Source organism: Muscardinus avellanarius (genome assembly GCF_963383645.1).
Source record: "Muscardinus avellanarius genome assembly, chromosome: 9".
Taxonomy (NCBI): Eukaryota; Metazoa; Chordata; class Mammalia; order Rodentia; family Gliridae; genus Muscardinus; species Muscardinus avellanarius.
The window spans coordinates 48,709,886-48,735,474 of NC_137795.1; the positions used below are offsets into that span (position 1 = coordinate 48,709,886).

The 25,589-nt window shown below is 39.8% G+C and overlaps 2 protein-coding genes across 2 annotated transcripts in view; one reads left to right on the forward strand and one right to left on the reverse strand.

The window, feature by feature from the left end:
* CCDC146 (coiled-coil domain containing 146) overlaps nucleotides 1-25,589 on the forward strand; it is a gene marked incomplete at both ends in the record, with an annotated part of 131,363 nt that overhangs the window by 9,938 nt on the left and 95,836 nt on the right. The window lies entirely within an intron of this gene.
* On the reverse strand, nucleotides 18,964-22,446 carry FGL2 (fibrinogen like 2; the record flags this gene model as incomplete). The annotated part of the gene is made up of 2 exons (XM_080701052.1): nucleotides 18,964-19,670; nucleotides 21,834-22,446. 2 exons carry the CDS (start codon nucleotides 22,444-22,446, stop codon nucleotides 18,964-18,966), a joined length of 1,320 nt encoding a protein of 439 aa, XP_080557178.1.

Genomic DNA, 25,589 nt, shown 5'->3' on the forward strand with positions numbered 1-25,589 from the left:
AGCTGTCACCTCAAATTCAAATTTCTGCTGCATGTGTACGTGCTGTGTAAAGTAGCACTGATCTGAAGTGGCCTTGTCGAGTGTCAGTGTGTCAGATGTTGGACTTTTCCAAGACTTGAAGCCATAAAATCATTTTTGTCTTCATGCCATGAGGCCAAATCAAAATACCGTACTATCTTGCCTAAGCTTTGGGGCGCTTTGCTTTTCACAGAGCCATTTGGCTCCTCCCTTCTATTTCCTGTGAATAATTCTTGTGCTATTTGTTAAGTCTTTGGCACTGGTGATCGAACCCCAAGGACATTCTACTTCCAAGTTACACCCCAAGCCCTTTTTAATTTTTTTGAAATAGGGTCTCACCAAGCTCCTGCTGGCTGCAAACCGAGATCCTCTTATCTCAGCCTCCCAAATGCTGGGGTTACGGGCACGGACTTCTGTGCCTAGAGCCACGCGTCAAACCCCGGACTTAGCTGAGGGGTAGAGAAAAGGAAGTGCAGGAGCGTCTGGGAAGTGAAAGGGAGGGCAGACATTGTAGGGAAACACCAGGAGGAAGCGTAAACTAGAATAAAATACAAAACGCTCTGAGTGTGGAGAGTAGATGTTAATTGCGAGTGAGTAGATGAAGACAGTTTAGGCTTGTTACTAATAAAATCCTTAAGTAAACAAGGTTATATATTATGCACTGTTGGACCTTTTACAAAATGTGTAATAAATAGCATTATTTGTTTTCAAGTTTAAGTTGCATGTCATATTCGATGAGAATTGAGATATCAAGAAGTTTGTGAAGAATGATGGACATTAAATCTTCATCTATTTAGAGATATTTTTACTGTACCTACAATGTGCCAGATGCCGTGCTAGGAGACTTTTTTGTACAAAGGATTAAACACTTTGGGAAAAGAAATGTTCTGAGCATTGGAACAGTGGCCTTTTATCTCTGAGCAACACCTGCCCTATTTTATTTTCTTACTTTAAAACAAGGTCTTGGGTTACTGAGGGTCTTGCTAAGTTGCTGAGGCTGGCCTCGAACCTGCGATCCTCCTGTCTCAGCCTCGCAAGTACTGAGATTCAGGTGTTTGCCGCTATGAGTGGCTAAGAGATGTTTATTGCTGTAATTATTAAGCTACTCAAATTTATCATGTCAGCCTCTCCTTTGTCTTGAGCCCCTTTTGTGTGCTGGATAGTGCTGGATACTGTAATATTCATGGACATAAAGCATATGAAAGGTCCTATTCTCCCATTCTTTAAAGCTTTGTGAACAAGAGGCTTGAAATGTCAAATATCAACAAAAGGCAATATGATTATGAGCCTGGAAGATGCAAAAACAGTTTTATTAAAATTGAAACGCAGGATCGATCACCATGGAATGGGATGATTCAGAAAGACTGAAGGCAGTAAGGCATGGAAGAGGATATTTCATCCTTATCCATAGATTCCACTCTATCTCTGTTTATCCTTGAACTTTGCTCACACCCATGTATGCGCATACTTGAAATATCTTCAGACCCCAAGGTACCTCAAAGTGAGCATGCTCAGAGCATTTCTTTTACCAAACCTAACTCCCCTCCTGTGTTCCGTCCGCTGTCTCTTGTCAGTATCTCCTGACTTGGCCTCTCCTCAACTCCCACCCTCTAGCACCAAGAGAAGTAGTGGAGAGAGGATGAACTAAGGGTCCACGGAGAAAAGGAATGATTACTTTTAGGAGAAAGATTAAGGAAGCACAAAACTCTGGACTTGGTGTCTGAGTGGCTAGGGCGTCTAAATTGATGTTTGGAATTCTGACATAGGAAATTGGCTAAATGATGGTACCATAAGTGTCAGAATTCAAAAGTCTGAGGGAATGTCTAGTATGTGGATTTTAGCTGGCTGGGAAAGATATAGTAGGGGCTTGATAAGTTTTCAAACCACCTTCTGAAATGACTGTAACTTCCTACTCCTGTGTATTTAATAGCAGCCTATCACTGTATCAAAAGATACTGCCACTGTTTCCCACACTTTCTTTGGTATGGTATTAAGGATTGAACCCAGAGACATTATACCTCCAAACTTTATCTACAGTGACCCTCCCCCTTAGTTTTTCTTTGAAATAGGCTCTCACTAGGTTGCTGAGAATCTTGCTAAATTGCGGTGACTGGTCTGTCTCCAAGCTACACCCACAGCCTCATTTTACTTTCTTATTTTGAGACAAGTTCTCACGAGGTTGAAGAGGGTCTCACTATATTGCCGAGCCGGTCCTTGAACCTGTGATCCTCCTGTCTCGGCCTCCCAAATCCTGGGATTACAGGCATGTGCCGCCACACCTGTCTTGTATCCACACTTTATTTTATTTTATTTTTATTTTTTATTTTTGGTGGTGGAACCCAGAGGCTTTCTACCTCCGGGCTATACTCCCAGCCCTATTTTATATTTTATTTGGAAACAGGGTCTCACTAAGTTGCTGAGAGCCTCACTAAGTAGCTGAGGCTGGCTTCGAACCTCCTGTCTCAGCCTCCCAAGCGCGGGGATTACAAGCGTGCACCACCACGCCCGGCTTGTATCCACACTTTAAAATTACTTTTTTTCCTGATATATTTCTATATTCAAAAGATACTTAAAATGTTTTTATACCAGGAAGCATTCTCTATCTCAGCAATATACCCAGCCTGTTTCACTTTTTATTTTGAAGGAGGATCTAAGTTGCTGAGGTTTTTACCGAGTTGCTGAGGCTAGCTTTGAATCTGATCTTTCCTGTCTCAGCCTCCCAAGTACTGGGATTATAGGTGTGTGCCAAAAACCTCGTTTCAAAATAATAAGGTAGGGCTGGGAGTATAGCCCAGGGGTAGAATGCCTCTGGGTTCTATCCCCAGAACCAAAATAACAACAATAAAAATAGTAATAATAATAATTGCTGAGAATATTGGTGCTTTTTTATACTACATTTTCTAGGTTGGACTTTCTATAGGGTTACTGGTGAGTTTCTTGAGATAATCCCTAATGAAACTTAAAATGTATATCAAGGAATTAAGACATTTTCCATTTCTCTGGTACCTTAGGTAATTGATTATAAAGATGAAAAGATTCCTACCTTTAAGGAGCTCTCAGTCAAAGTAATTTTAAATATGTAATTTAGTTTTTCTAATGATTCTTTAAAGAATAGCAATCTTGAGACCTCATTTCTATCTTAAATGTTCTGAAAGATTTAGACTTCTCCTGGGTTGCACATTTCAGCAGAACCAAGAAGGAAGGCCAGTCTTTTGTCTCTTAACCTCACACACACAGCCTGGCATTGCTCACTTAACAGTCACACGTTTAAACACTACTATTTTAGGATTTCACAAATTGACTTTTAAAATAACTTTACATCAAAATGAAAAATGAAGATGAATGTGTGACTTTGTCACATATTTCTCATTTGTTATCCTATTCTTAGTTATCACACCTCATTAATGCTTGTACTTAGAGGTTGTATTTTTTAAATAAACTAAATTCCTTTTAAAATCCTTATGTAAATCTTACTATTGTTAGCTTGGCATATTTTCACTTCGTCAGAATGATTTTCAGGACTTTTAGCTGTCAAGAGACTTTTTTTTTTTGGTACTGGGGGTGGAACCCAGGGGTTTCTTCTACCTCCGGGCTATACTCCCAGACCTATTTTACATTTTATTTGGAAACAGGGTCTCACTAAGTTGCCGAGAGCCTCACTAAGTAGCTGAGGATGGCTTCGAACCTGTGATATCCTCCTGTCTCAGCCTCCCAAGCGCGGGGATTACAAGCGTGCGCCACCACGCCTGGCTATAGCTGTCAAGAGACTTTAAACAGACTGAGTTTATTAAACAGTACGGACAGATACTGCTATCCTTGTGCAGGTTTTTGTTTATTTGTTTGGGATTTGGGGTTTGTTTTTATTTTATTTACAGTTGTTGCTTTAATTCTGATTGGGGGCTAGGAATTTAAAATCCTTCCCCGTGTGGGAGAAGACCTTGGGACAGGTACTTAAACATTTATGTATCCACATGGCTCATACCTGTTTAAAAAGATTAAACATTTAGGATTATAAGAATACAGGCTATATTCCACTTGGCAAAACAGATTAATATCCCTAAGTTTAAACAGGAAAATGGTGTGCTGTAAACAATGCAGGTCAGAAGAAAAGAAGGCCTTGTAAGGGCAGCCCTACTCTCAGCACCTCAGGATGCTGTGAAGATCAGTTCTGGCCAGGAATCTAAGATGTGGTCCAAAAAGTGGTCTAACAGGCTATGATTTGTGATGTGGGAATCAGAAGAACATTGAACATTAGGGTTAATCCTGAAAAATCTCTACTGAGCATCTACAATATGCCAGATCCAGGGGTAGGAAAGAGGAAAAGGTGACAATGGCCAACTGCCCCCATCTCTGTGGCTTATCTTCCTCTTCTGTTTTTATTTCCTAACTGACGTAATGCAAGCATGTGTTTATCTCTATATATTTTTCAGTCACTTTATTTACACTGACTTTTTAGCTACCATTATAATAATTTCATTAAATATTTTAGAAATCAAACTTGTATGTTTCTTTTATGTAAGTGGCTTTGGGGATTAAACCCAGGAGCCCTGAGCTATACCCCCAGCCTTATTTTTTATTTTGAAACCAGGGTATCACTAAGTTTCTAAGGCTGTCCACGAATCTGCAATCCTCCTGTCTCAGCCTCCCAAGTATTGGGATTACAGATGTGTACCATCACACTCAGCTTCACAGCCTTTTTTTTTTTTTTGGTGGTACTGGGGATGGAACCCAGGGCGTAATTCATAGTGACAGAGACATACATGCACACAGCGCTTGGCGGGCATTACTCCAGCTCCCTCATAATTTCCCCTCTTCCCTTATATAATATTGAAGTTGACATTGGTAGTCTCACATATGTATACAATGTCAATGGAAGTGATTCCTTCATTAATCCTCCCTCTTCCTACTCATACCCTTGTCAGACCATCTCCTTCACTTTACTGGAGTTTTCCCTCCATTATCTGAAGTCCCTCTTGTATCCTGATTACTCTCTAACTTCCACATATGAGAACATATGCCCTTCACTTTCCCAAGAACCTCTTTAAGATTCTTCTTTCAGTATGCATGTACATATATCCACACAGAAGTGGAATTGCTGGATTATGGGTTTGTGTATTTAAAATGTTTATTACCAAGGCACCCTCCATGGGGGTTGCAACAATTTCATTACCATCATAAATGGTTGTTCATTCATAACCAGCACTGGGTGCCAACTAACATTTTGACATTTGTCACTCTGATAGGGGGGAAAATTTTTCCCTTTATTGTAGCTTTTGTATTTATCTTAAAATCAGTGGAGTAATTTATATATTTAAGACTGTTTTAAAATACATTAATAGTAACCAGACACACACCTGTAATCCCAGTATTTGGGAGGCTGAGACAGGAATATTACAGGTTCACGGCCAGCCTCCACAACTTCATAAGACGCTCAGCAATTTAGCAAGACCCTGTTTCAAAGCAAAAAAATAGAAAGAGTAGGGATGTAACTCAGAAGTAGAATGACCCTGGGTTCAATCCCTAGTACAAAAACAAGAACCAAAAACATTAATAGTTCATTTGAGGTATAAAAAGACCAACAGGTCAGGTGACAATTGCTATTGAAATGACTCTTTATTACAGTTTCCAAAAGGAGGGATGTCACATGGGGAAGTACTGGAGTAGATCAGAAGGCAGAGGGACAAGGGACTTGATTGTGGTGTTGAGCTAAGGGCCAGGCGAGATAGGCTAAGCAGGTTGGGCTGGCCAGTTTGCATCATCTCAGTGGGTTCTGGGGCATAAGTATAGCCCTTGGTTATCTAATACCTGGCACTGGGGTACTTAGGGCCAGTGGGGGTGCAGGCTCTTGATTAGTTGGCTTGCATTTGAAAATACACCTGGGAAGAGGACTGGGGTGGGGTAGATGAGGGAGGCAGGAAGCAGAAGGCCAGGTGACTCAGGCATATAATTGGATGAGGTTTTCCAGAGCAAGGTGTGTAGGGCCAGTGTTAAAGTATCAACTTTGTGGATGCCAGAAAGGTGATTAATACAAAGACTTATTTGTCCTTTCACTTTTGTGAATTCTCTTCACATTCTTTTTTCCATTTTTCAATTGGGTGGTTTTGTTTTCTTATGGATTCATAGGAACTCTTCATACATTTAGAAAATGAGCCTGTGTATATAATAGGCATTGCTTTCTGTCATTTATTGGATTTCTTGAGTTTGCCTACAGTGTTTCTGCCCTATGTATAAGTTTATTGCTTAATAATGCACTTGAATTTATTGATCTTTTATTTATGCTTCTAGATTTTTGTGTCATACTTTCAAGGACCTTTGTTACTTTGAGATTATAAATCTGTTTCCTAAGTCGGTCATGGTGGCACACGCTTGTAATCCTGGCATTCAGGAGGCAGAGACTAGAGGATCATGGTTTGCGGACAGTCTCAGCTACTTAGCGAGGCCCTTCGCAACTCAGTGAGACCCTGTTTCAAAATAAATAAATAAGTAAATAAAAGACTAAATTTGTTTCCTGTGTCTTTCTCCAATGCCTGGATGGTTTGAGTCATATTTTAACCTTTGTTCCATCCAGTATACGTGCCGGTGCAAGGGGAGATGCAAAGGAGATGCCGGCACCACGCTTAGATCCCGGTGCCAACCCACTATCTCCTGAGGCAAAGTCCTTTTCATATCTCAGCCATATGTGCCCAGGCAGAGGCAAACAGGAACACCAGGGTGGCATCAGGAACATGAGATGAGGGTCACAAGAATTACCTGACATTAAACCTCAAATTAAGATGGGAATTTTTGTCTGTAAAGTCTATAATTCGGAATGGACAGGCTCCAAAGAACGTCAGTCTTCCCAGTTTGGGAGGGTAAGTCATCTCTGATCAATGGAGGCGAGGGAGTAGTTCACTGAAGATGACTCTTAGCTCCAGCCCTGCATGTACTAGCTGCACAACCTTCTGCCTGAATCTTGCTTTATGCTAGCAGTACCCATTTCAGCACAAGATCCTTCAGGGCTGCATCTCTGCCTACTGTGGTAGTTTCATCCTTTCTTTTTTAAAAATTTTTGTATTGGTGCATTGTATTTATACATCATAATGAAGCAAAACACTTGTGTAGACATAAATGCACACATCACCCAGCCAGCACCCACCCAGTCCTCACCCCACTCCCTCCCCATCCCTCACTCTCATGCTTGGCTTAGTGGTTGCCTATGATATGAATAAATAACCTCGTGTGCTTTAAAGAGTCTCCTTCTCCCCCCTCCCATCCCCACAGTTAGGTTGCCTTATTTGCTCCTCTATAGGATCTCCTTTTTCGCCTGGAGTTCCTCCTATGACCCCATTCACCCTAGCTTTCACATATTAGGGAAAGCATCGACTTCCTTACTTTTTGCAAATGACTAATCTCCCTTAGCATAATGTCCTCATCCCTTTCTTGAGTCACTTTTATCACTTTTCCAGTAGGATGTTTTATACACATATGTGTATAATGGATTTGGATGTGGTGAAGGATACAAGATGAAGGCCCTCTGTTCTCTCCCTTCACCTCTACTCTCTCATCAGCCCCGCCCCCATGCTCCCTGAAGGGAAACCTCTGCTCTGGACACATCTTTTGGAAAGGCACATGTTTATAATCTCAGTAGTTGGAAGGCTGAGACAGGAGAATCACAGGGTCATGGCCAGCCTCAGCTACTTAGTGAGGCCCTCTGAAACTTTTTCACCTTTGTCGGAAACCTGGCTCAGCAAAGCCTAAAGACACCACAGATCTTCCTCCAGAAAGACTCAGAAAGCAACAGGGTTCTGCTGAGATTTCCTTCCAGAAATGGAAGCATGAGTTCCATGATGTCCAGCAGCAAACTCTCCTAAAAGCCCAGCGTGGTGGTGCAGACCTGTAACTTGGAAGTAGAATGTTTCTGGGCTCAATCTCCAGTACCAGGAAAAAAAAGAAAAAAAAAATGTCCTAAAAGTGACAACTCTTCCACAGCTCCCTATTCCCTTCTAAAAACTTCTCCAGAAACTTGCCTTCCCACCCTCAGGCTGGGTTTTTCTTTCTACCTCCACCCATCTCCTTGATATCTTTGGCCATTTCATTGTTTTGTAAAACAGTCTTCCATTTCCTTCCCGCCCAGTATCCAGCTGTCACCTCACAGGTCCCAGCATAGGGCTGGGCAGGCCTGAGGAACCAGCTGGTGGCAGGGGAAGGCTGTGGGTACTCAGCTTTGAGTTTTCCCTGCCTTACCATAAACATTGTGTCACCTCCCGACGACACCAGGTCAGATCCCTCTGTGGCCTCATCTGCCATTCCTTTCTTTCCCATGCTCCAGCCAACTTACACTGTGATTATATTCCTTCTGGTTCCAGTGCTTTCCCCATTTCTGTTCTTCAGAATCTTACTCACCATCTTCGAGAACATCTGGAATCCCACCTTTTCCTCAAAGCATTTCACCTTCTGACAAAACATGGTCACTTTTGCTTCTGTAACCTTTCATGGAGTGATGCGCTTACCTGATTTCACCGATCTTTCCTCTTTTGCTGTTTTTTTTTTTTTTTTTTCAGTACTGGGGTTGGAACCCAGGGGCATTCTGCCTCCAAGCTATGCCCCAGCCCTATTTTTTATTCTTTAGTTTGAGATAGGGTCTTACTGAGTTGCAAAGTGCCTCACTAAGTAGCTGAAGCTGTCCGCGGACCCAGATCCTCCTGTCTCAGCCTCCCAAACACTGGGATTACAAGTGTGCGCCACCGTGCCTGGCTCCATTTTGTACTTGGGGATGTCACCCAGGGGCATTCTACCTCTTACAATATCCCCAACCCTTTTTTGTTGTTGTTGTTGTTTTGAAACCGGATTTTGCTAGGTTGCTTAAGAGTCTTGTTAAGTTTGCTAAGGCTGGTTGTGAACCTGCAATCCTCCTGTCTCAGCCTCCCAGGTACTGGGATTATAGGTCTGTACCACCAGCAGCTTCTGTTTTTAAAGTTAATCTAAAGTAGCTTTAGGAACTTTGAGACAGGGTGTGATGCTACTCTTGATGTTCCTATCAGACTCTTGCATATAGCAATGCCAGGATGTTCAGAAGGGTACATATATGTAGTAAGTAGCAAAGCACTCCACTAAAATAATCATTATTTTAAAAAGCAAACTTTAAAAGGAGAAATTTCTTCAAAGTTTCTGAAAGTATATTTCACATCGAGTCAGCCTAAGCTCTCAGCATTTAAATGTTTGAAATTAGAACCATCATACATCTATTCCAGTTTTATGTTGTTAGCTGAGCCCCCAAAGGTATATGTGGTAGGGAAGTAATGATTATCAAATATTTGGGAAAAAAGTGAAATTAAAGACAGACCTCCAAAATACAGAAAAGCAGACCTCCTCCAATTGGACGGTATTTCTCACATCCCAGCCTCTCCCAACCCTGCTTTCTTTGGAATCCCTGAAATGTCTGCAGAACCTTAGGGTCACTGGGGACACAATTTGAAAACCTCTCTGCTAGCAACTCAGCATGTTAAAAATCAGCCTTGTATTCACAGGAAAATATCTTTCCTGTCCAGTTTCCGTAATTACCCACGATAGGTCATCCCTGGGTTTCTAAGAGTGTGGGCTTCCACAGGTTAAAAAGTCCATCCAGTTGTAGGCTAGAAACTTAATCACCACGAACCCCATTCATTTGCAAGTGATACATTTTTAAAGAATTATTTTATCTAACAAATGAAAATAAGAACTTTGGCATTGACACGTCTTCCAGCTTCCAAAGAACTCGGCGTCTTGTGCTTGAGCAGAATCTGTTCAGCAGCGGATTCTGCCCGTAACCATAGAGCAGGACAGTGTTTGGAGGGCTGCAACACTTGTTTACCTTTTCTATCAGAGTTGGTATAATTTTTGACTTAGGTGCCAGAAGATAATTTTTAACCACTAGGTTAAGTAAAGACATTAACACCCTTGAAAGTATATTAATTTTTTAAAATCTCCTGTCAAAAAGTTATATAATTGTTTTGATAAGGTACCAAAAGAAATGTTCCACCTTTAAACTGAGATCTAATTGGAACCATTTCCCACTTTAAGCGATCCATCGAGGAAGTCAGAGGAGGGATTAAACTGCGGTTTAACTGTGTGTGACTTTATCCATGGCAGAGTTGCCTGTCTGATGAGAAATCCACCAAGAATGTCAGGAAAGCTGTCAGTGGATAATGTTCCACAATTGATAAACAGTGTGTAGATAACTGAGACCCCAGTCCCTCTTAGCCCCACAGGAAAGACTTTTGGAGAATGCGAAGCCCTGTGTCCTTACTGCAACAAGCAGCGTAACACCGGACATGCCCCCAGGAAGTGTCCAGTGCAGAGCTGGCACTCAGCAAGTGACAGCTGCTTATTATTAGTGTATAGAAGCAAGAATTAAACAGGCTCTTGAATCTAAACTTTCAGATTCTAAAAAATAAGGTAGATGCATTAAAAATAGTACCATTACTGAATGGAAAATAAGTATAAGCAAATGATTTTCTGGGCCCATTTTTGATAAATTTTTACAACCTTAGCATGAATAATTTGAATCTTGGAGAAAATGTGAAAGCCAGGTTTCAAGAATTAAACATTGAGAAAGGTTTCAGACACTATTGTTCTCACAAATACCGCACTACATAAAAGGCCTTTGTAATAAGTCCTTACTCACTATACGCAGTAACATTCTACTCAATATTTTAAATACTAGAAATTAAAGCCAGATTTTGAAAGGTTAGAACTATTTTGAAAGTCTTATTTAAAATATTTTAAGCATGTAGCACCATTCTATCTTTGCACACACTAGGCAAATGATAATTATTCTATCCAAATGACAAATACATATATATTGAAGGACTAAGACAAAAATAGCTGAAGTGTTTATTTATTTATTTTTGGCACCGGGGTTCCTGGAAGCCCTTCTACCTCCAGGGCACACGCCCAGACCTATTTTATATTTTTATTTGGAAACAGGGTCTCTTAAGCCAGGAAGGTTGGCTTCGAACCAGCGCCATCCTCCTGTCTCTGCCTCCCAAGCGTGGGGATTACAAGTGTGCGCTGCCACACCCAGTTTAAGTGTTTATTTTTAAATGTGATTACTATCTAAAGAGTGTATTCTTAGGGATATAGTATAGATTTCCTCTTTGAATGATTAATAAAATAATACAGATTTTTTTGGTGTGGTACTGGGGTTTCTGGAAGCCCTTCTACCTCTGGGCTACACTCCCAGACATCTATTTTTTATATTTTTATTTGGAAACAGGGTCTCTTAAGCCAGCGAGGCTGGCTTCAAACCTGTGCGATCCTCTTGTCTCCTCCTCCCAAGCGTGGGGATTACAAGCATGTGCCACCATGCCCAACAAACAATACAGATTTTTTTTTAAAGAAACTGTGCTATGACTCTGAAGATGTTGACCCCAGTTGGTTAGATCATGGTTGTAATTTTTGTTTATCCCCAGGACTTAATGTTTGGTGATTTTTTTTGTATTAACTTTTGAATACATGTAAGAGTTGCATATTTTTATAGGCAGTTTTCCTTTCTATATTATAGCAAATACATATAAGCATGCACATAATATATGTATGTGTGTCATGTGTATGCATGTACATATACATTTTCACATATATGTATATGCATATGTACATATGAACACATATACACATTTATACATATACATATACGTGTGTGTGTGTATGTATATATATATATATATATATATATATATATATATATCAATGAGGGGAAACATACCCATATATGCACAGAGTAACATTCATTTCTACCTGTGGCTGGAACTTTTAGCAAAAAAATTGCCAGTCAAGTTTATTTATGGCCATCCCAGTGTGAACACTTTAAAAACTATTAGAGCCGGGTGTTGTGGCGCACGCTTGTAATCCCAGCACTTGGGAGGCTGAGACAGGAGGATCGCACAGGTTCGAAGCCAGCCTCAGCTACTTAGTGAGGCTCTCAGCAACTTAGTGAGACCCTGTTTCCAAATAAAAAATATAAAATAGGTCTGGGAGTGTAGCCCGGAAGTAGAAGGACTCTGGGTTCCATCCCCAGTACCACCAAAAAAAAAAAACAACTATTAGAAATATAAGATTTAAGATACTTCAACCTTGGAGAGCTTTTAGAAAATCTTTGTGGAAAAAAAAACAAATTGAAGGTCATTGGTGTCTCTACCATAAAGAGAAAGAGTAAAACCAATCTTTGCTTACCTAAAGATTTATAACCATGGCAGACTAGTACTCTAATGATTTTAAATGACGATAAATGGCCCTTCAACCTGGACAGATGCTGTTAACAAATGAGAAGGCATTTTGTTTTGCCATGTGGCCTAGTTCATATTTCTTCTGCTGTGTGCATATGTCCATATTCTGCACAACAATACCCCTACCTCACACGGTTGTATCCCCAGAAGAGGCAGCACCCAGGTGTCAATGCGTTATTGCCTTATCTTTTTATCGTGACATGGCCCATTAAATCAAAAGCAGCATTTGTGTTATCCTCTTGTGGAATACCATAATGGCTTATAGGACACCCAGTAATTCAGCCAAAAAGCATTTCTAGCAGAAACAAGAAAAAGCCAATCCAAATCTAAAACAGTTCAGATAAAGTGTCTGTTCCAGTACGAATAAATATTTGCCCTTTCCACAAAAAGGCATCCCTGGGATTTTCAACTGACAGAGTCATGGGGCAGAAGGATGCTGGTTCCTCCTCATCCCAACCTCTGCAAGGCCGGCTCGTCTCAGGGCTTCTTCTGGAAAAGTGTTTGTCTCACGTGCATTTATTTACTAGGTTATTTTTTCTAGTCTCATGGATTTGTTACCATCTATAATCTAGCAACTCATAAATGTATTTCTGAATCCTAGATACTCTCCTTGAACTTCAGACTAATATCAAATACCTATAGCAACTTGGATATCTTACAGGGATTTGAACTTACAATGTTCAAAATTTGTGACTCCAGCCATCACCTCACTCCACCCCGCTCCTTGCACGCTTTCCAGATAGGCTCTCTCTTTGGACAGCCTTTTTTTCAGTGAACAACAGCTCCATCTTTCAAAAGTTGCTCAGGCAGAAACCTTGTGGTTTTCTTTAACACCTCTAATTTTCTTTATTTGCCACTGACTTTTAAGCGGCAAACATTGTCAGCTATGCCTTCGAAATAGATGCGCTTAACTGTGATCACTGTATTGCATGCTTTCCTCATCGCTCACTAAGATTATTGTGAAAGTAGAGTGGGGAATGGTGGTGCACACCTGTAATCCCAGTACTTGGGAGGCTGAGATGTGAGGATTTCAGGTTCGAGACCTGCCTCAACAACCTAGTAAGACCCTGTTTCATAACAAAAATTAAAAAGGTCTAGCTTGGAGGTAGACCACCCCTGAATTCAATCTCAGTACCACTGGGGATAAATAATTCTTGTGAACACTCTCAAACTGGGGTTCTTGCTCCAGTCTTTGTCCCTCCTCAGCAACAAGAGCGATCCTTTAAAAACTGGATGAGATGGTGTCTCTCCCCTGCTCAAAACCTTCCTAACTCTTACCTCCTCAGAGTAGAAGGCAAAGCCTTACTGTGGATCACAAGGCCTAGATGACCTCAAACCCCATCCCTTGTTCATCTGCAACCCCCTAAGCTCTCTGATCTTATCTCCTGCACTCCCACTGCCCCAGATTTTCTGCTTTCACACACTGATCTCATCGCAGACGCTAAACATGCCAACTGCTCTCCAGATTCTAGACTCTGAGCATTTTGCTCCCTGACTTGGAACACACACCTCACCGATATCTGCCTGGCGTGTTGTTTCCCTTCTTTAGTTCTCTGTTCGTGTCACCTCTCCCCTGACCACTCTATATTAAATTGCACCCTCCTCTCACATTCTCTTATCCTGCTTCATTTTTCACCATATATATCATATATTTACTTGTCTTCTCTGATAATGAACTGAGAATATAGGATTGTATCTGTGTTGGTCACTTGTATAACTCTAGTTTCCTAGAAATCTTTCTGGCACATAGTGTATACTCGATAAATCGTTGTTGAATGAATTAAAGATAATTCGGCCCCAAGGTTTCCTATTTCCCTAAGTCTTTGAGTTTTAAAACATCTGTCCTTCTAGCTCTAGTTAACATGAACTGCTATCCAATCTAGGTTTGTGTTAACTAAGCGAGCAAATTATTAGAACCAAACACATCTGCTCAATCTAGCCTGTTAAATTCATAATATATGCTGTATGCATTCCCATCAATAAATTCAGTGGCATCTAAAATTTTATTTCTCCTTCCTTAGACAAGCAACCTCAAAATCTGTCTGCACATGTCTTCCTAACCTTTGCTGATATAAACTGGCAAGGCTGGGCAAAGTTTTCCTTTCTAATTTGACTTTATAGTTGATATCAGGGCATGCCCTGATTACAGATCTGCAGACTCTGATGAGTGGGATAAAAGAACCTAGAGGAAAATTAAGATCATTCCCTCAGGCAAGAAAGAAACAGTGTCTCAGCAAGATAAAATAGCCTCAGAAAAGCTGGGCAAGCCCCACTTCAAGTAATAAGGGACGTTCAGTCACATTGTGAGATTCAGGGTCCTCCTGAATCTCACAATGTGTGCTCTCCAAGGGCACACATTTCCCCTCATTTCTAGCTCTTTCCAACCAATAAACAAAAGAAACCTGGCAAAGTGATGAATCAGTAGATGTTGCAACTTGGCAGGTGCACAGGATAAAATTGGAGTTGGGATTCAGCCACCTCAGCATGTTACCGCTGGGGAGAGGGAGACTGGAATGGAAGGTAGTTTGCAAAGGAATCTTTAATCTGTACTTTAAAAAATCGTGAATTTTTGTATGATTGAATTCCAATTAAAAATTACAATAAACTGTAAGTAGTATGAAAAACATTGCCTTTTCTTTAGGAACTCAGTCAAGTAGAAAAATCACTGTTCAGCCTAGTATAGCCAAACACCTTCCTGTGGCATGTACCCCAGAGGGCACATTCTCAGGACTCCTGCTAAAAGCTTTCCACCGTCATATACTAATTTTATAGTTTATATAATTCTGTCTTGTCAGAGTTCCTCTGGTTTAAATTGGCTAACACCTGTATTACAGCTCTCAAATCCTCAGATCTGACAGTACCTACTCTGTTCTCAGTTTTAACTCTAGTTCCTTTATGGCTCTTTGTCAATGGCAGCATATTATTAACCACTGAGTAACAATACTCCTGTTTCAAATTTTTTTGGCCCTTATTCAAATCTGTTGATTTCAGGGTAGCACCTAGACCATTATTTAATAATAAATAGATAAAGAATATATAGGATACTATAGGACCAAAGAAGGCATGCACATACCCAATATCAGGGAAGACAGTGCAGAAAACTATTTAGGATAATGATGATCATAATGATAAGAAACATTTGTAAATCAAGGTGCTTTATGTGTGCTATCTCATTTAATCTTCCCAGTGAGTCTATCGAGTAGGTTCTGCTGTCCCTATTTTATAATTGAAGGAACAATAATAATAACGGAAATGAGATGTAAGTGACATGATGGCCCAGCTTGCCGATGGTGGAGCCGAAATCAGGGTCTGGCTTCCGAGTCCCTGCTCTTAACCACAGGTCATGAGACAAAGCCCAGTGGGGACTGAGGATGACATTCTATCTTAACCAAGGGAATGGGGTATGCAAGGTAATAAAAACCTGAGAACCTGGTTTGAACACAAGGCGTTCAGTCTGACATGAGTGAGAAATGGCAGGAAATGCTGCTGAAAGGGTCACAGAAATCAGTTCAAGGAGGAGCTCATTTGCTGGATTTTATAGGAAGTGAGGGCTTGTTGAAAGTTAAGCAGGGCAGTATGATATCAGAGTCATTTCTCAGTAATCCCTCTGACAGTGGTAATGGAGGATGAAGCAGAATAGATTGAAACTGGAGGTTCAGGCTACTATTAGTAAGAGATTGCTTTATCCTGGGGCAATAATGGATGAACCAGATCAGCAAACACTGATGGTGGAAAAAGAGGAGATGGAGCTGAGTGACACCAAAGGAAACTGAAATTCTTGTATTGTAAACACGTCAACCGTATTCTAGAGGGAAATAAGATAATGATGTCCCTCTATTTGCTTCTATTTTAATTAAATAGTATTCATTCATGTCTCCAAAGAGTGGAGGATACTGTGTGGATTAGGTAAAAATATAATACTTTTCAGACAAGAGTAAATATATATTGTTATGTATGCAATAATTGTTTCCAAGTTGAAGAATAAGTACATATGATTTCAAGGTCTTAAAAACATGAAACAACCCTAACTACATGTGAAAGAAAAGTTTAAACAAGAGTGTCCTGTAATGATGTCAGCTGTCCCTTTTACCTTAACAACCAAGCCAGCAAAACTTGTTGTTCACATATTTCTAATATTTAATATATTTAAGCTCATTATTTACTACATGAATATGCTTGTCATTAATCCATTTTGAACATTACTGCTATTAGTAAAATTTGTGGGGGTTTTTCTCTCTCAGTGATAGGTGAATCAACTCCATTTAATATTTCTAAGGACTCAATTTGGCCAATATTTGCAATAAGTGACAATATTTAGAAATGTTTTAAGATAAAAATATTAGCAACCCAAATTAAAACAAGACAACTCTAAAAAACATTTTAAAATATTTTTTTTCATTTATGAACATTAGCATATGCTAGTGAATAGTTATGTTAAGGCAAAGGACTCTCAGATATCATCTATTTTCATCAACATGATAAACTCGAAGTCTAGAATATATTTTATAATGAATGACATAAAATGATTCCAAAAAGAAATTTCTTTGTTAAGAAATTTATTAGCAACATGTTATAAAAGTATAAGATTTTCATCTTATAAAATAGTGTGCATAAACAATATTTACCTAGTTAAATGATTATTTGCCAAATTTCCCTGAAGTGATACCAAGCTTCCATTAAAACCAGTGGGCACCCTATGAGCATATATTTTTCTTTAGAACATGTTTTGTGATAAGTTCATGTTTTAATCATAGAAATGTACTTAAACAATACATATATTAATGATACAGTAAATAAAAATGCCCTTACCTGAAACAAATATATAATATCAAAGTCTTAGTCTTTTTATAAAAGAAAAAAAGAGACAAACACAATCTGTTACATCATTTACATGAGCATTAGACAGCCTTCCAAATCTACTATATTTTACATTTTCATCATTTAATTCTACTTGCATTTATCTCTCTCTATTATTCATAATAACTTAATTTTTGTCATATTTACTTGAATATTTTCATGTATTTTTAAGAGTATTTTCTTTTTTGATTAAGGTTTTCTAAAATAACTTAATATTCAAAAAATATTTCAGGACAACCTGAAAAAGCTGTCCTCTTAATAATTTTCAAGGAATGGCTAAGTATACATCTTTATAAATATATTTTGAAAATGTTTCTAATATATTAGAAACAGGCACTGGGAATTGACAATCCAATTTGTTGCTATGACTCCTATAGAGTAGGAAATTACTTTAAATGTTGAAGTGTTTTTAAAATGTGCAGTAGAACATACTGCTGTTCTTTCTGGAATGATCTATTATCATGATGAAATTAAACATATTTTTATAAATATATGACACTTAGCATTAAGAATCAGTGAACCATAAAAGTTCTGGGTACTTTTGTTGGCCTAAAAAAGAAATAACATGTAGCCAGGTATGGTGGCACAGCCTGTAATTCCCAGTACTTGAGAGGCTGAGACAGAAGGATCACAGGTTTGAGGAAAGTGAGCAACTCAGCAAGGCCCTCAGCAACTTAGTGGGACCCTGATTGCAAATAAAAAAATAAAATAGGTCTGAGGGCGTATCTCAGAGCTAGAATACCCCTTGGTTCAATCCCCAGTACTATACACACACACATAAAAAAATAGCATGCATCTTTGAATTTCCAGTAGTAAAATAAGCAGTGCACTAATTAGGGTTGAAATATATAATATGTGAACTATATTCTGTATAATTCAAAGCACTTATGTTGTTAATAAATAAAGTTATTCACTCTAGAAAACTTAGCTTTCAATAATAAGTATCATTCAGTGATACTACTTTGGATATGAAATTGGCTTTCCAAGAATAAGCAAGTGCTTCTTTCCCTACCCACTCCTGGCCCTCTCCACAAAAGGCCTACCAGTAGTCCAGCACAGTAAGGAACAATCTTAAATTAAAAACTCTCATGTATATACAGCAGAGGAAGATAATTTTTATGTTAAAGCAGTTTTTACCATCAGATATCCAATAAGTTATAAACCATAAATGAGTTATTTTAAACCAAGGTTTTTTAAAGGCTACATTATTTTCCGAATAATTTGGAGGTGACCTCATACTACCAAACTTGACAATATTTTAAGACCAGCTTTTACATTTCATAAATATCACATGAACAAGCTTAATTACATTTATGATTTTTGGGGGGACTAAAATGCTGTAAGTTCTTCATAACTCAAAGTAAATGCCATAAGGTGTGTAAGTTTATCTCAGAATGGAGATTACAGTCTTTAGTGACAAATACACAAATAACTGGAGCATACAAAAAATGATATGTTGTCAAATGTATCATATGGCCTTATTTTGGAGCCAAAATAAGGATTGCTTGCATAGAATCTAGCTTGCTGAATAAACAATTGTTTAATTGTGGAAAGTAATACAAATATAGATAACTTTTCAATTAATAGAAATTAAAAGAATCATAAGTTTAATGTATCATTCTCAATATTTTTGATTGCTTGCATGCATTCATTGCATAATAGAAACAAAGGAGTATTTTAAATGTGTACTTTGGGTTCTTATGCCATTTCTCATAAGAACCTATAACTCTGAGATAATTTTCTAGCCATAGAAAAGAAATATAAAATACGGCATATTCAAAACTACTAAACGAATGAATTGTCCCCTACTAAATAATGACTGCCCGGAAAAACGAGTACTAGCGATTTAGGGTTTAAAGTGCTTTGGTCTAATCATCATTTTAGCCTCTCTGAAGGAGGACTTGTAGCCGCCAGGCTGGGCCTCACTCATGCCAGGCCAGGTGCCCCAGAAAATCCCATTACGAACACCTCTGTACTTTTGGTGATAATATTTGCCATTCAAGTTTGCAGAAAGGCATGCATCAAACCACCAGCCGGAACTATAGTAGAGGCCACAGTTCCCAGAGGGATAGCGATCATTGTCTCTATCTGGGGTGGTGAAAAACTTCAGGTCGTGATCATAATGTTTACTGAAACGCAGCGCGTCTCCAGCCGTGCCATTATAGTTACCAATATGTAAACGGTATCTGAGAAATTCATTAGCCACATAAAACTGATCATACAAGGCATATAGTTTGACACCATTAAAGTCTTCAAGATCTATTCTCAGAACCATTTCCTTACTCTTGGTCAGAAGATGAATCTTATCATTTCCTAGCCAGAATTCTCGCCTGAGATTTCCAAAGCCTGCTTTGTAGTCTTGCCATGTTCTGGTGAAGTTGGTGCTTCCATCGAGACGAGCCTGTAGCACGGTCCAGCCTCCCCCCATGGTCTCCATGTCACAGTACACCTCAAAGCTGCTATTTTTGGGATCAGGTGTAACTCTGTAGATCTCATTGCTTCTTCTGCCTATTATGTAGTAGTCTGAACAGTCCTTATAGATTAGATGTTGAACTGAAGGGAGAAGAAAAGGCATTAGGTTCTGTTAAGAAAAACTGTGCACAGGCAGAATTCTTTATATGCACTAAAGCAGTTTAAAATTAATGGTTAAAATGAAATGCTGTTCTGCTAAACTTACCTGAACCTGGTTAGCAAATGTTCAAGGCCTCAAAACAAGACCACAGTACTGTGAAGTAGACAAGACTTTCTAATGTACTCTTGGTTGGAAATAATGGTGATAACATCAACAGCAAACAATAATAAGAAAATATTTGATGATGACTACTTCTGTGTGCCAGGAACTCTGTCAAAGTCCAAATAGCATTTTTCACACCTAATCTGCCTATCAACCCTATGATGTATGTATAATTGCCAGTTGTACTTTTTAATATTTTTCTGGTGAGAGAATATTTAGGCCCAAAGAGGATCAGTGACAGGCCCAATTTCACACAGCATTAAGTGGCAGAGCTGGAATACAAACTCAGATCTGGCTGGCAGCAAAGCTTATTTCAACCATTGCCTTCCTCTGTCCTAAAATCCAGATGATTCCAGCTGTCTTAGAACTGCATTTTAGGCACACAGAGGAAGAACAAGTTTCCATTTTCTTTCATCTGAATGGGTTAATAGCTTCTGCTGTCAGGAAGTTTTATGGGATATATTAAAATTGATGCATTAAAGTTCTAATATGCAGCAGTCATCATAAATTTCCATTTTGAGAACTTTATGAATAAATTCAAGTAAAAATGTATTTTTCAGTAATATACCAATATTACCCTGAATTTATTATCCAGGAAGGTATATTCAGCCGGTTTTCCACATTTTGTTCTAGAAAGAAATGACAGGTGATTATATTGAGGGTCAGTGTAGCCGGGTAGCAGGGTTTTATAGAATCAAAGGCAACTATTTATTCCCAGATAATTTGTGTAAAAACTTGTGACAGATAAAGTAAGTTTAATATAAAATACTCAAAGGCACAAAAATCTATTCATGTATAATTAGAACTCAGAATGCTCAGATATTTTTCCAAAACATTTGGGAGAAAAGTGAATAATAGCATCTTTTTCGTATCAGTGTGCGTTGCCACGTAGCATCAAATCTAAGTGCACCCAGGGATGCCAGCCAAGACAGGAGCGTCTGCATCGAAATGTACAGGGTACATCTGAATACAGGCTGCCAGGAGTGTCGGCAACACTGGTCCTTGGGACCATAAGCCTCCTTGCCAGCAAATTTCCTGAGAGTGGAATATTCCTGATGTACAGTTCTAGATGAAAGCAATGACTACCATGTCCCTTCCACTTTATATCGCATGGTCCTAGTGCAGAGAGAGTTACCAAAGTATAATAAGACCAGGGGCAGCAGTGGCCTCAGGAATCCAGGTGGAAAGCTGGGATTCGGAGAGACCAGTGCCACTGTTAGTTCATGGGCACAGTAGGCAGTTAGGACTTTAACATACACATTTTTAATTAAGTAATTTGGGTGGTAAGAGTGAGTTTTCTATTTTAAGCTTAAATACTTAGCTTACAGTAAAAGAAATAAGCTTAAAGTAAAAGAAGAATGTGTGCCCTCCCTTAGTGGCTTGCCCAACTTTTCTCTTTACAACATATTCAGGCCACTAGGTTTCAAAGACAGCTTTGCACACATGCCGCTACTTTGATTTCACCCGTAAAATGTGCCATTTTCATTCGATATTTGAAATTATGAACTGGAGACCACCTGCCAAAGTCTCTGAAGGAGCACTTGTTGCTACAAGAGAAGTGGCAGTCAGCCAACCCACAAAAAAACTAATTTCCAGTGAACAAAGCACAGTTGCAACATTGCCTTATCTCTTGTTTTCAAACACTTGTGCGCAGAGAGAGACCCAGGCACTAAAACACCAAGAAGTTCCCTCTCCACTTCAGCTCGCGTGGAGGTCTGCCACTAGCCAACAGGATCCTGAAATCGAAAGTGATTTCACGGATACAGAGAGCTGATGGTCATTTCTCTAATTTAGGTCTTAATATCATTTGTGTGGTCACATTTGAGAGCCTATTTTTTTTTCCTGGACTACCTTAAAGAATAAAAGGCTTATTTCTTTAATCCATCACCTATTGAACTTATTTGCTCAGGTTAATGTGTGCAGATACTTTTTTTGTCATATGAAATTATGAACGAGTGATAAGAAAACAAGATTATACCTACCTGGCCGTGACTGGATTTCTTCTTGGTTGGGACACTTGGACGAACATCTGCCGTCCAGACTGTTGAGGACAAAGGTTAGATTCGCCACTTTGCTGTCAACATAACTTTCGACGTTGTTCATATTCAGCAGGCTCAGCTTCTCCAGGCGACCCTGTAGCAGGTCGATCTCGTCTTTTGCCCCCTTCAGCTCAGTGGACAGCTTGTTCACCTCGCTCTCCAGTTCTTGAACTCTGTGGCCCCCTGCCTCGCCAGGGGCTCCCGTGCTGGGGAACAGCAGTCCATTTCTGCCCGGGTCTCGGTTGTCATCAGCCTGCAACTTGCAGTCTTGGCAGGATTTCTTCAGACTGTTAACGATCTCCTTGAGGTTCTGCACCTCTTTGAACACCTCCTCGATCCTGCTGAACTGCGGCAGCTGAAGAGTCAGCGGGGGCAGGCTCACCTGGTAGGGACACTCCCCGGCCTCGCTGCACTGACCTCGGCTTTCTAGTCTCACCGGGCAGGCGTCCTTTGCTCTTTCATCTTGGATTTCTTCTCTTTCATCGTTTGCCCCCACCAAAAAGCCCAGGGCAGCCAGGAGAGCTGAGCTCAGCCAGCACCAGCGGGGAAGCTTCATCTCGGCCTCTGCTGAGCTCGCCCCAGCAGGGAAGCACGGGGCGGCTGTTTAACTGTGGCAGCAGCAGCGGCAGCTCCCTGAGTCAGGCTTTCAGTGTTCCCAGAAAAGGGCGGGAGCTTTTGCATCACAAGTTTCAGAAGTGCACAGGAAGGGGAGAGGTGGTCCTCGCCAAGTGCACTCTGTCAAACACTGCCATTCACTTTCAACCCAAGTAATACACATCAGAGTTATTGCAGCCTGCCAATGCGGCTGTCCACCAAGATTCACTTTAATGGTTTATTTTTATAAAGCACAAGAGTTCTTATTTAAGAATTAATTTGCTTTGCATTGAAGTAAGCCATTTAATCATACCGATTTCTACTGGCAACTGTCCTAAAAGGCAAACTTTTAACTTGCTAGTTATCACACTGAAAGACAAAAATGTTACTAAGATGTAAATACCACTTTCTTTCAACTAGAATGGGGCATTGAGGACCTCAACGCTTCTCCATATTGAATTTTCTGGCAACATCTTAAACGTTTTTAATTGTTTCTAAGAAGAGCAAAGGGCAGCTTTCTGACGCTTTGCAAGAGGACTTTTATTTCACCCATTGAAACAGGGAAGAATACTGGTTTAAAAAAAAAAAAGGCTCTGCTTTCTCTCCCTTTGACTGTAGCATGATGTATATAGTTGTCCATATGCCTAAAACACATTTAAATGTAGCATTATTTTTTGCTCCCTTTGTCCTTGGCCATTTTTGTAGCTGTACCCATCATCTTCCACAGCAGCTTGAATTGTGAATCTGCTCTGACTCCCTTTCCAAAGGCACCTGGCAGCCCGGGGGCCCCTGCGCTCTGCCTCCCTCAGCTGCTCCACCTGGCCTCCAGAGGGCCTCTTGCCATCTTGTCCAAAACATGTCAGCACTCACACTAGTTTTCACATTTTTTTGCTCAGAGGCTGAATGTAGGAAGACCAGCTTCAGTTTGAGAAAATACCTCCTTTAACTGGTTTTGCATAATGGTATATTAAGTATTTCTAATTTTTTAAAAGATTTTATTGTTTAAAAATGATTTCAACATGACTGACATAGATCCAAACTCTCTCTCTGTGTGTGTGTGTGTGTGTGTGTGTGTGTGTGTGTGTGTGTGTGTAGCTGAGAACTGCACTCAGGGATGTTTTACCTCTACTATACACCCAGCTCTGTTTTGTTTTTGTTTTGTTTTTTAAACTAGATCTTACTAACTTGTTGAGGCTAGGGCTTGAACCTGTGAACCTTCTGCCTCACCCTCCCAAGTACTGGGACCCGAGGCATGTGCCACCACACCTGGCTAAAATCCAAATTCTTTAGTGTGTTAGTTAAGGCACTCTGTTACCGGTCTCATATTTATTGGCTTAACCTGATTACCTGTGACTTTTCTTTATATCCCCTTCTTTCTGGCCAAACTATTCTATCCATTCAGGTTCCGGAAATGTGTCAGACTCACTTTCCACATCCAGGCTTGTATCAGGAGAGTAGGTTTCCAACCCTGGATATATTCCTATAACGGTAGAAGAGGGATTTTGCTATTCTCTTATTCAAGAATAAGAGTCACACAAACATTGAATGCTTATGGGGGGAAAAAAATAAAATGTAGCTGGGTGTGGTGGTACACACTTGTAATCCCAGTATTTGGAAGGCTGAGACAAGGAGGATCACAGGTTCGCCGGCAGTCTCAGCTACTTAGGCTTTCTACAACCTAGCAAGACCCTGTTTCAAAATAAAGAATAAAAAATAGGGCTAGAGGTATAGCTTGGCAGTAGCATTCTTCTGGGCTCAATCCCCAGTTCCAAACAACAACAAAAAATGTATAAATGCAACATTCTGCCCAAACAAATTTGTGAAACATGTTCTACATACCTTATGCCTCATTTTCTTCTGTCTTCTTTCCACTTGTTAAACAACTGTTTTTGTCTATATTCTCTTTGATTATTCAAATCAATTTTAGATAAGGTTTTTAATTTTCCAGTTAAAAATACCTGTTTAATTTCTCCCAGTTTCATTTCTCTACCCTCACCCACATTTAGGCTGTGACACTCCCACTTCACAGGGGAGAAATAACTAACTAGATAAAGAAAGTGAACAGTGATAAGAGATACAAATATGTTATAAAGTAGAAATATATGGTAATTACACTTATATTATTAACTATCCTTGGCTACCTAGGGTATAAATGGATGTGTTCACTAATCTGCCACTAAGTAGGATCTTCTGTTTGGTCAGCACTATGCTAGAACGTGTATGAGATGCATGCCACCACCCCAGTCCTTCATCCATTTATTTACCATCTGTTTACTAAGCATTTCATACATGCAGACACTCTCCTAGGCTCTTGAGCTACATTAATGAACCAAACTCCCTTTTTCCTTCTTAGAAAAGGGCCTTGAGAATCTTGTACTTTCTACATGTTGCATTTTCAAATGAAATTCTTAGTAAGTCTCTTAAGTCTCATGAAAGTACCACCTTCTGCCTCTTGCAATGGGCTTTTGATTCTTCTGTTAAAATGGGGAATTTGCTTTCTACGCACTGATACTGATCCTTAGGCTCTGCACACCCCACTTAGTCAAGGGCTAATGGCAGAGTTCTACATAAAAAATGTGGGTGTCCCTTTAGGATTCACTGATAATTCCCCCAATGACAGTAGAAAACTACTTTATTAATCAGCTTCATTGGCACTGATACATGATCCTCATGATTCTCAGTTAAAAAAAAAAAAATTGGTTCCTAAAGACAAGGTAGACATTTAGTGACTACCACATGGAAAAAGCTCATTCTACCTGATGAGTTGGTAGCACAGATGGGGCAGAGTATCGGGCCACAACTATGTGACCAGCTTTCACAGATATGTGAGCAGCTTTCACAGATGTATTATCTCACTGCATCCTCCCATCACTACAGGTACTGCTTGCAGTGGAGCGAAAAGGCTCAGAGCAATAAATAACCTGCCTGTGACTCTAAAGTTTTTAGGAGACAGAGCTGGAACTTGAACATGAGTGACTCCAAAGTCCATGTCTTTTCCTCCTGTGTCACACTGCCACGTCAGGGGAGAGAGAACACCGGGAAGATATATTGGCACATATTGTGAAGAGGCTGGTGTCAGAATGAAGGCTCAGATCAGCTGGGAGC